This window comes from Somniosus microcephalus, chromosome 5 (assembly GCF_052327205.1).
Source record: "Somniosus microcephalus isolate GS21.2 chromosome 5, FLI_Smic_1.0, whole genome shotgun sequence".
NCBI classification, from domain to species: domain Eukaryota; kingdom Metazoa; phylum Chordata; class Chondrichthyes; order Squaliformes; family Somniosidae; genus Somniosus; species Somniosus microcephalus.
The window spans coordinates 215726659-215738976 of NC_140991.1; the positions used below are offsets into that span (position 1 = coordinate 215726659).

General features: G+C 42.0%; 1 protein-coding gene across 1 annotated transcript in view; it reads right to left on the bottom strand.

The window, feature by feature from the left end:
- Positions 1-12318, bottom strand: part of LOC147117571 (dual 3',5'-cyclic-AMP and -GMP phosphodiesterase 11A-like) — a 653699-nt gene that overhangs the window by 487108 nt on the left and 154273 nt on the right. Inside the window, exon 7 of the mRNA XM_085989379.1 lies at positions 5892-5984. Coding sequence (XP_085845505.1) covers positions 5892-5984 — 93 coding nt within the window. The remainder of the gene's footprint in view (positions 1-5891; positions 5985-12318) is intronic.

A 12318-nucleotide genomic window follows, 5' to 3' on the forward strand; every position in this document is an offset into this window, starting at 1 on the left:
CTGGAGGAGCCAGCGTCTCGCCCCAGATATGCAAATTACCCCATCTCTGGGATTTGGGACGGAGTCTCTAGCCTTGGATAAGGGTGGATGTGGATTCCACTCTGCCATACCTACACTGACACACTGGCTGAGCATGCCTTGATGCAGCATCCATTTTAAATGGGCAGGCAATGACTTCAGTATATTCCTGGTGAAAACATGGGAAACGGCATGGATAGGTACTTTACATGTATTTGTATCAATTTGGAAGGTTTAATAAGACTATTACACAAGTCATGTGATTAGCCTCAGCACATTAAATGAACACCAGGCAGAAAATACCACTCACTGTATTAGGCAAGAAATGGGTCTGAAGGCAGTTCTCTGCCCAACTCACATAATGTGTGCCAGTGTTAATGGTACAGCCAAACCGAGGATTCACAATTAAAGCTTTAACCAAAGCTGCTGATCCATAGGATAAAGCAAATACATACAATCATACCATCGATCTTATTGGTCTAATAATATAAAGACCTGGACTAATAATCCAGACAACACAAGCTGGTACCAGTAAAAGTAACCATGAAGCTGTTGGATTGTCGTAAAAACCCATCTGGTTCACTAATGTTTCTTAGGAAAGGAAATCTGGCATCCTTACTTGGTCTGGCCTATATGTGACTCCAGTCTCACGCCAATGTGGTTGACATTTAAGTGCCCTGTGAAGTGACCCAGCAAGCCACTCAAGGGAATTTGGAGAGTGTGCGAGTCTATGGCAAGTACTGGGTGAGTATTAGCTGTAAAAAGTGAAATTTAGTTTAACATTTTGAATTTAACCTCGAACTTTAAAAACTGCAGTTAACAGAAACTGCCTGCCAGTGGCAGTTAGCTGTCAGTCATCTGTAATTGCTTGTCTTAAATAGGTGCTAATTACTATGAGCAGGGAGCTGACACTGCACTTGTAAATTGGGTATGGCTCCAAGTGTATAAAAGATCTTAAACGGACTGCTTCTAAACAGAGTGATAAAGTTGGAAATTTGGAGAGAGTGTGAAGGAGGTGCTGTTTCTTGCCTCCACTACTTGTAGTGCTTTGTATTACAGGTAAATATTTAATTTCATCTACCTAGAACTTAAACTAGATCTAGTAATTAGTTAAAAAAGAAACTATTAACCAAGTTACTTAAATACATAAATTTAATTAAATAAATAAAACAAGGTTATATAGGTTACAAGCTCAACACCATCCAGGACAAAGCAGCCCACTTGATTGGCACCCCATCCACCTCCTTAAACCTTCACTCCCTCTACTACCGGCGCACTGTGGCTGCAGTGTGTACCATCTACAAGATGCACTGCAGTAACTCGCCAAGGCTTCTTCGACAGCACCTCCCAAAACCACGACCTCTACCACCTAGAAGGACAAGGGCAGCAGATGCATGGGAACACCATCATCTCCAAGTTCCCCTCCAAGTCATACACAATCCCGACTTGAAAATGTATCACCGTTCCTTCATTGTCACTGGGTCAAAATCCTGGAACTCCCTCCCTAACAGCACTGTGGGAGTAACTTCACTACGTGGACTGTAGTGGTTCAAGAAGGTGGCTCACCACCACCATCTCAAGGGCAATTAGGGATGGGCAATAAAGCTGGTCTTGCCAGCGATGCCCACATCCCATGAATGAATAAAAAAAATATAGGGATGGCAGTGCAGTTGGTGTGTTGCAACTGCAGCATGTGGGAATTTGTGGAGAGCATCGCGATCCTGGACAGCCACATCTGCAATAAGTGTCTGCATCTTGAGGAACTTTAGCTCAGAGTTGTTGAGCTGGAGTCTGAGGTGCCGATATTGCGGGGCATCAGGGAGAGGGAGAGTTATCTGGACACTTTGAACCAGGAGGCAGCCACACCCCTTTGATTCGGTAATGGTACAGGTCTGGTTAGTGGTCAGGGATAGGAGGATGTGACTGCAACTCAGATGCAGTGCTGTAGGAGTCAACAGGTATGAGGTTCTTGCTGCCTGTGTGGATGAGGGTGAAGTCTGCAGGGTGGATGTGCAAACTGACCATGGCACCATGGTATAGGAGGCCATTCAAGTGGGGGGAGTGAAAAGTAATGCTGTAGTGGTAGGGGACTATATAGTCGGGGATAGATACTGTTCTCTGCAGCCTCGACCGGGAAGTCCGAAGGCTGTGTTGCCTGACTGGTGCCAGGGTTAAGGATATCTCCTCGTGGCTGGAGAAGAATTTTGAGTGGGAGTGGGAGCGGGAGCGGAAGGATCTAGTTGTCGTGTTCCATGTAGGAACCAATGACATAGCTGGAATTGGAATGTGGTTCTGCTGAGAGAGTTTGAGGAGCTAGGGACCAAATTTGAATATTTTTAATGCAGAGGTAGATAGATTCTTGATAAGTTAGGGGGGTGAAAGGATATCGGGGGTATGCGGGAATGTGGAGTAATCGGATCAGCCATGATCTTATTGAATGGTGGAGCAGGCTCGAGGGGCCGTGTGGCCTACTCCTGCTCCTAACTCGTATGTTCGTATGTAATTAAAATGCTGAACCTCAAAGGTAATAATATCTGGATTGTTACCTGAGCCAAGTGCAAATTGGCACAGGGACAAGCAGCTCATGCATGGCTCAAAGAGTGGTGTGGGTGGAAGGGGTTTTGATTCATGGGGCACTGGCACCAGTACTGGGGAAAGAGGGAGCTGTTCCGTTGGGACAGGCTCCAATTAAACTGGGCTGGGACCAGTGTCCTGGCAAATCAAATAACTAACTAGGGCAGTAAATAGGGCTTTAAACTAAAGAGCAGGGGAGAGGGCAGATGAGGAAATTTAGAAATCCAAAGAGAAAAGTCAAGGCAATGGAGCAGTGTAGCAATTTGGGTGAAGATAAGCAGAGTGTGACCGGAAGGGACAGAGAGTTTAATAGTAATATTCGTTTTGAATACCTCTTAATGTCTCTTCACTTCTCTTTTGTTCTCTCATCCCCATTTCCCAGCCCCCAAACTGGCCTTTCAATCTGTTTCATTTCCTGTGCTTTTTCAGTCCTGACGAAGGGTTTCAACCTGAAACGTTGACTCTATTTCTCTCAGCGGATGTTGCCTGGCCTGCTGAGTTTTTCCAGCATTTTCTGTTGTTATTTAGGCTATTTTAGATCTTGTATTATATAATGAGATATGGTTAATTAGTAATCTCTTGTAAAAGATCTTCTAGGGAAGAGTGATCATAACATGATAGAATTTCACATTGGGTTTGAGAGTGAAATACTTACATCTGAAACAACTTAAATAAAGACAATTACATAGATATGTGAGGTGAGTTGGCTAAGGTAGATTGGGAAATTAGATTAAAAGCTATGATAGTAGATAAGCAGTGGCAAACATTTTTTAAAAATTCCAAAATTCTTGACACATATACTTTCTGTTGAGAAATAAAAAGTCCATGGGAAAAGTGATCCATCCATGGCTGACTGAAGAAGTTAAGGATAGTATTAGATTAAACGAGGCTTATAATGTTGCAAAGAATAGTAGTAAGCCTGAGGATTGGGAGAGCTTTAGAAACCAGCAAAGGATGACCAAAAAATTGATAAAAAGGGATAAAATAGAATATGAGAGTAAACTAACAAGAATTATAAAAACAGATTGTAAGAGCTTCTACAAGTATGTAAAAAGGAAGAGAGTAGCAAAAGTAAGCCTTTGTCCCTTAGAGGCTGAAACAGGAGAAATTATAATGGGGAACAAGGAAATGGCTTGAGACATTAAACAAATTTTTTGTATCTGTCTTCACAGTAGAAGACACATAAAGCATACCAAAAATAGTGAGGAATCAAGGGGCTAATGAGAGTGAGGAACTTAAAGTAATTAATATCAGTAGAGAAAATACTTGAGAAACTAATGGGACTAAAAGCTGACAAATTCCCTGGACCTGATGGATTACATCCTAGGGTTCTAAAAGAGGTGGGTACAGAGATAGTGGATGCATTGGTTGTGATCTTCCAAAATTCCCTAGATTCTAGAACAGTCCCAGCGGATTGGAAGGTAGCAAATATAACCCCGTTATTCAAGAAAGGAGGGAGAGAGAAAACGGAGAACTACAGGCCAGTTAGCCTGACATCAGTCATCGGGAAAATGTTGGAATCCATTATTAAGAAAATGGTATCAGGGCACTTAGAAAATCATAATATGATTAGGCAGAGTCAACATGGTTTTATGAAAGGAAAATCATGTTTAACAAATATATTAGAGTTTTTTGAGGATGTAACTAGCAGGGTAGCTAAAGGGGAAACAATGGATTTAGTTTATTTGGATTTCCAAAAGGCATTTGATAAGATGCCACATAAAAGGTTGCTAGGTAAGATTTGGGCTCATAGGGTTGGGAGTAATATATTAGCATGGATAGAGGATTGGTTAACGGACAGAAAACAGAGAGTAGGGATAAACATGTCATTTTCCGGTTGGCAGGCTATAACTAGTGGAGTGGCGCAGGGATCAGTGCTTGGGCCTCAGCTATTCACAATCTAAATGAATGACTTGGATGAGGAGATCGAGTGCAATGTATCCAAGTTTGCTGACGATACAAACCTAGGTGGGAAAGTAAGATGTGAGGAGGACACAAAGAGCCTGCAAAAGGATATCGACCAGCTAAGTGTGTAGGTACAGCAAGCAATTAGGAAGGCAAATGGAATGTTGGCCTTTATTGCTAGAGGGTTGGAGTACAAGAGTAAGGAAGTCTTACTACAATTGTACAGGGCTTTGGTGAGGCCGCACCTAGAGTACTGTGCACAGTTTTAGTCTCCTTATCCGAAGAAGAACATACTTGTCTTGGAGGCGGTGCAACGAAGGTTTACTAGATTGATCCCTGGGATGAGAGGGTTGTCCTATAAGGAGAGATTGAGTAGATTGGGCCTATACTCTTTGGAGTTTAGAAGAATGAGAGGTGATCTCATTGAAACATATAAGTTTCTGAGGGGGATTGACAGGATAGATGCTGAGAGGTTGTTTCCCCTGGCTGGAGAGTCTAGAATTAGAGGGCCTAGTCTCAGGATAAGGGGTCGGCCATTTAAGACTGAGCTGAGGAGGAATTTCTCCACTCAGAGGGTTGTGAATCTTTGGAATTCTCTACCCCAAAGGGCTGTGGATGCTGAGTCGTTGAGTATATTCAAGGTTGAGATAGGTAGACTTTTGGACTCTAGGGGAATCAAGGGATATGGAGATAGGGCAGGAAAATGGAGTTGAGGTTGAAGATCAGCCATGATCTTATTGAATGATGGAGCAGGCTCAAAGGGCCATATGGCCTACTCCTGCTCCTAATTCTTATGTTCTTAACTAAGGATGGTCAATAGTTACCGGCCTTGCCAGCAACTTCCACATTCCGAGAATGAATTTTTTAAAAATTGCATTATTAATCTCCTGAGATAAAACCCATTATAAATGTTTTGCATGGATCTATTTCCACTTCTTATATCAGCACAATAGAACGTGCTGACTTGTTAAACTCTACTTAGCAAGAAATGTTTCCTTAGCCACCGCTATCCACAGCAATATAATTTTTGTTCATGTTCTTAAGGCATTGCGTTCAATAGAATAACTCCCACAACTTTGCTCAAGGGTTGAGAAGAGGAGGCCGAAGTGAGCAAAAGGGCACAGCCAAGTCAGGGTGGTGAGTGATTGGCAGGCAATTGTCAGGGACTGTCAACGAGTTGGTGTCCGAGGGAGTGAGCATGAGGAGGGGAGTGTAGCACTTTATTGGCTTCCAGTCTGGGTGTAGTTTCTCTCTGAATATCCAAACACAGTTTACAAAATGTCTTTGCATATACAGGGTATACTGTATAAAATACTTAATACCTTTATTTAACCATTGCACTCAGTGTTTTCCATATTTGTTTAAAACATTGTAAAATATAAAAACATACTGACATCAAGAGCCACCGATTGCTTTGCCCAGGACTTCTTCACTTGGTTGTACATTATTGTATTGTTGATGCCAAGACCACAGAAAATGACAAAGGCCTAGAGCAAGCAAAAAGAAAACACATCAGCACCTTAGCAAGAAATCATAGACAACTTTACAGTTGCAACCAGGTACAGAACTATCAATGACTGCCAAATGGCAGCTGTTCTGGACATTTAAATATATCTTATGAATACACTCTAAATATTTAAATATGTGTCACGAATATACTCAGGAAGATGCTCATCATTTTATTTGGTTAGATGGATCATTTCTGATGTAAAATATTTAATCACAGATTCTGAGTGAACAAACCATTGATTGCTTGTACAGATTCGGATTAAGAGCTCAAACTCCAGAAGATGTAACATGTACTATTTCATTGGTACCATAGAGAGCACAGTGAGTCTGGATCCTGTCAGATTGTGACTAATGTACTGACATTATCTGCAACTATCATCAATTGAAGAAAATATCTGGACAAATTGCAATTCCAGCACACTGTAACACATGAAATGTGCATTACTTTTAATGTGTTTGGTTTGGGAAAACTGTTTCAGACCAGATTATCTGGACAAATTGGCTATACTATAAGAGGAGTACAATTTATTCCTTTCACTTAGAAAGAGAATCTTAATATCAAGTTCCCTTATAAAATATTGCACACAATTATTAATACCTTTATCAGTCTTTAGGTTTTTAGTTTTGCTATGTTGATTAATTTTTCATAGTAAAAAGGAAATACAATCAATATATAATTCAACGCACAAAGTAATATGCAACATATACACCTTGAAATTCCTTAGAGATTCTCCCAACCCACCCTTTGTAACTTCGGCAGAAGAGCATTGGAAACGCTGGTGAAACGGCATAAACGCTCTTTGTGCAGGGTTTCCGCCGAAGTTACGGTGGGGATCAGGCGAACCCTGTCGAACTCCATGGAGTTCTGGTTGTGACACGACAAATAAGCACAAGAGAGAACAAAATGAATGTCCACTACGTTCCTTCATCATGTTAGAAAACATTGTTTAACAATGTCCCCTTGCCAGACTAAGACTAAACTATTGTTGAGTAAGAAGTACTTGAATTATATCTGTTCAAGCTGCAGCTGACCAGGAAATGTTTAATACTGACACTGATTCCAAAAAGTAGAAACATTTTCTGATCCCAACACCAGCATCCCTCACCTCAATAAGCATAAAAAATACATCAAATGTTTCCTTACCTCATCCCCACGATCTTGCCCATCATTCCCAAATCTTGCCTGTACAATTTCTTCATTACATTCTGTACGTGTCATGTCACTATGCTCAAATAATATACTACAGGTTTCCACAAATTGCCAAATAAGCCACTGCATAAACAAAAGAAATATATTCTTTTCTTGAGAAACTGTGACGCACATCTCCAATCAACACTTGAAAGTGTTGGAGAGAAGTAGCTCCATCTTTAATGCAATGCTCTTCCAAGCACCATATTTGTATCCTATCCTTTGACCCAAGTGCTTGCTTTATAGGAGTACAAATTTGTAAAATTACCCCTTTGGTTTTCATCGGGAAGCCCCAGCAGTTGGAAGATTGCTTTGTACCTCACGTCAAAACCACCACCACTACGCCACCTCTGAGTGTGGTGTGAATAATGTCGTATGAATAATAGTTACAAGAGTTGACGTTTAAAATCTTTGCTGATGTTGATGTGCACGACTCAGGTGAGGAAAGGTATTTATGTCAGTTTTGTGGCATCTGAGGCTCTTTCTAATTGATGTCTCAATAGAATTCTGCTGTGCCAATGCAAAGAACACTAGTAGCACATTGAAGTGGGAAGATTTCCTCAGCACACTAAATGCAACAAAATCAGGAACCCATTTCTAAATAACAGGTTTATAATTTTGTTACACATGGCGCACAGAGAAAATCTTCCCCCATAATTGACTCATTATTGGTGTTCTGCACCACTGAATAAAAGAACATTTTTAGGGCGTTGATGTTATATACTGTATAGTCATACAGCATTGCTACTGATGCACTAAAAATAATTACAGTTCAACCCTGATTCTGATAATGCTGATTCAGCCCCCTCTTTTGAGTTTGGTGATTTGTCATAGTCCATTCCCTTAATAATGTAAAAATTAAAATACTTTAAAATTACCAGAAATTGTTAGGGATAAATGGATATTTAAGTTAATCGTCATTCTTTGAACAGTTTAATTAATGAATGGGTTATCTGGTATCAGTATTTCTCTAAGTATTAGACTTCTGATGGGAAAAACACTGCTATGAATATCAATGTATTTACCACCAGTGACTGCCATTGTTACATTGCTTTTCACAGGCCTCATAATGTGAACAATCATACATTCAACCAATCAGCTAAGTGAAACAGATAAGCATTAAGGGGCACTTTGCAATTGATATTTAAACTCCAAGGCCTAGAAATTGGGTTGGGGCGCCAAAGTGGCGCAAAAGTCGGCGGAGCGCAGGATTTAGCGCAGCGATCGGAGTGATACCGATCGCCAGAAATTCAGTTTCAGTGCCGCTCGAGGGACACGGGGCGAGGCTCGAGGCGCTCCGCGTCCCTCTTAGGGCGCCGAAACTGATTATCGCAGCGTAACGTGCCGCAGCGCCACATGCTGCGGCACGGCACGCTGCGGTACTGCAAGCCTTCCTCCCACTGTTAAGGGGGAGGTGCCTGCAACAGCGCGATCCCCAATCGCGAGTGCCAGCAAATGAGCCCGGCACCAAGGAGAAGTGCCGGGCTCTCGGGAAACAGCCGGCAATGCCGCGGGGGGGGGGGGGGTTTAGGAGGCCGGGGACGGAGGTGCTGGCAGGCGGCCACCGAAAAAGCGGCCGCCCCGCACCTCCACCTTAACTTGCGCCGCTGCCGGCACAGTAAGGCCCCGTGAACCGGGCGCGGGTAGCGAGCGGCGCAACTGCGGCGTTCGCTAACAAATATCGCGAACGGGGCACGAATGGGGCGCTGCGCACACCGATGACGTCATCGGTGGCGGCGCAGCGCAAATGCCTAACGCCACCATTAGCGCCCCTACTGAATATCGCCGCAGACGCAGCCAGTGGCACTACAGCCACTGACTGCCTCTTTAGGCGCTAACAGGTGGCGCTACTCACCCAATTTCTCCCCCCAAAAGCCGTATGCAACAATCAGTTTATTGCTCAGACTTGCGTCAGTAAAGTGTCAAAGTCAGGCTGTATGCCACAGAATACAGAGAAATGATATTGGGTCAAATGATCAGGACAATGAAACAGTTTGGGTGGAGGTAAGGAATAATAAGGGGAAAAAACACTAGTGGGCGTAGTCTATAGGCCTCCGAACTGTGGCAACTCTGTTGGACGGAGTATCAATCAGGAAATAGTTGAGGCTTGTAATAAGGGAACATCTATAATTATGGGGGATTTTAACTATCATATTAATTGGACAAATCAAATTGGGCAGAGCAGCCTTGAGGATGAGTTCATTGAGTGTATTAGGGATGGGTTTCTTGAGCAGTATGTAACTGAACCGACCAGGGGGCAGGCAACCTTAGATCTGGTCCTGTGTAACGAGAAAGGATTAATTAAAAATGTCCTAGTAAAGGATCCCCTTGGAATGAGTGACCATAACATGGTTGAATTCCATATTCAATTAGAGGGTGAGAAGGTTGGATCTCAAACAAGCGTGCTAAGCTTGCATAAAGGAGACTATGAAGGTATGAGAGCAGAATTGAGTAGAGTGGATTGGGAAAATAGATTAAAGGGTAAGACGATACATGATCAGTGGTGTACATTTAAGGAGTTATTTTACAACTTCCAAAAAATATATATTCCACTGAGAAGAAAAGGGTGTAAAAGAAAAGACAGCCATCCGTGGCTAAGTAAAGAAATTAAGGATAGTATTCAACTAAAAACAAGGGCATATAAGGTAGCCAAACCTAGTGGGAGGATAGAGGATTGGGAAAACTTTAAAAGACAGCAAAAAATAACAAAAAGATTGATTAAGAAAGGGAAGATAGATTATGAAAGTAAATTAGCAAAAAATATAAAAACAGATAGTAAGAGTTTTTATAGTTATATAAAAAGAAAAAGGGTGGCTAAAGTAAATGTTGGTCCCTTAGAGGATGAGACCGGAAAATTAATGGTGGGAAATATGGAGATGGCAAAAACACTGAATGAATATTTTACATCAGTCTTTACATTAGAAGACACTAAGAATATCCCAACACTGGACAAACAGGGGGCTAAAGGGGGGGAGGAGCTAAACACGATCAAAATCACTAAGGAAGTGGTACTCGGTAAAATAATGGGACTCAAGGCGGATAAATCACCCGGACCTGATGGCTTACATCCTAGGGTCTTGAGGGAAGTGGCGGTAGGGATTGTGGATGCATTGGTAATAATTTTCCAAAACTCCCTGGACTCGGCAATGGTCCCGGCAGACTGGAAAACTGCTAATGTAACACCCTTATTTAAAAAGGGCAGTAGACAGAAGGCTGGAAACTATAGACCGGTTAGCCTAACATCTGTGGTAGGTAAAATTTTGGAGTCCATTATTAAGGAGACAGTAACAGGACATTTGGATAATCATAATTTAATAGGACAAAGTCAGCATGGTTTTATGAAGGGGAAGTCATGTTTGACAAATTTGCTGGAGTTCTTCGAGGAAGTAACATATAGGGTGGATAAAGGGGAACCAGTGGACGTAGTGTATTTAGACTTCCAAAAGGCATTTGACAAGGTGCCACACAAAAGATTATTGCTTAAGATAAAAAATCACGGGATTGGGGGTAATATTCTGGCATGGATAGAGGATTGGCTATCTAACAGAAGGCAGAGAGTTGGGATAAATGGTTCATTCTCAGACTGGCAATCAGTAACTAGTGGTGTTCTGCAGGGGTCAGTGCTGGGTCCCCAACTCTTTACAATCTATATTAACGATTTGGAGGAGGGGACCGAGTGTAACATATCAAAGTTTGCAGATAATACTAAGATGGGGGGGAAAGTAGTGAGTGAGGAGGGCATAAAAAACCTTCAAGGGGACATAGACAGGCTAAGTAAGTGGGCAGAGATTTGGCAGATGGAATACAATACTGGAAAGTGTGAGGTTATGCACTTTGGCAGGAAAAATCGTAGAGCAAGTTATTATCTTAATGGCAAGAAACTGGAAAGTACTGAAGTACAAAGGGATCTGGGGGTCCTGGTGCACGAAACTCAAAAGGTTAGTATGCAGGTGCAGCAAGTGATTAAGAAGGCCAATGGAATGTTGGCTTTCATTGCTAGGGGGATAGAATATAAAAATAGGGAGGTATTGCTTCAGTTGTACAAGGTATTGGTGAGACCGCACCTGGAATACTGCGTACAGTTTTGGTGTCCATACTTAAGAAAGGACATACTTGCTCTCGAGTCAGTACAAAGAAGGTTCACTCAGTTAATCCCGGGGATGAGGGGATGGACATATGAGGAGAGGTTAAGTAGATTGGGACTCTACTCATTGGAGTTCAGAAGAATGAGAGGCGATCTTATTGAAACATATAAGATTGTGAAGGGGTTGGATCGGGTGGATGCAGGGAAGATGTTCCCGATGATGGGTGAAACTAGAACTGGGGGGCATAGTCTTAGAATAAGGGGCTGCTCTTTCAAAACTGAGATGAGGAGGAACTACTTCACTCAGAGGGTGGTAGGTCCATGGAATATGCTGCCCCAAAAAACTGTAGAAGCTACATCATTACATAAATTTAAAACAGAAATAGACAGTTTCCTAGAAGTAAAGGGAATTAAGGGTTACGGGGAGCGGGCAGGAATTTGGACATGAGTCTAGGTTCGGATCGGTCACGGCCCTGTGGGTAGCAGAGCAGGCCCAGGGGCCGTGTAGCCTGATCCTGCTCCTATTTCGTGTGTCTAATTCTGTTAGATGCAGGAGATGGTTCTGTGATAGTGGATTGGCGGTTAGGATCAGATCAGCCATGATCTTATTGAATGGCGGAGCAGGCTCGAGGGGCCGATTGGCCTACTCCTGCTCCTATTTCTTATGTTCTTATGTTCTTATGTAGAATGGGATAAATAATGCATTTTTGAACAGGCACGAGTACAATTTGCAATCATTATAGTGTAGGAAAATTAATAATCTCACCTCAAACAATCTTTGATCGGCATCATCAAATGTTTTTCTATCCAACTTGTTAAGTATCTGAGCAACTCCTATAGCAGAAAAACAAGTTTAAATATTCAACTGTTATTGTTTCTGGGATTTAAAGAATTTTCACTCTTTGATTTCCTTTTATAGCAGGTAAAGCTCATTACTACACTGCATTGATACTGATTATAACTCATTTGTTCCCTATCATTGTAGAGTAGGTGCAAGAAATAACAAATACAAAAATCTATTTTGAATATTACAATGCAA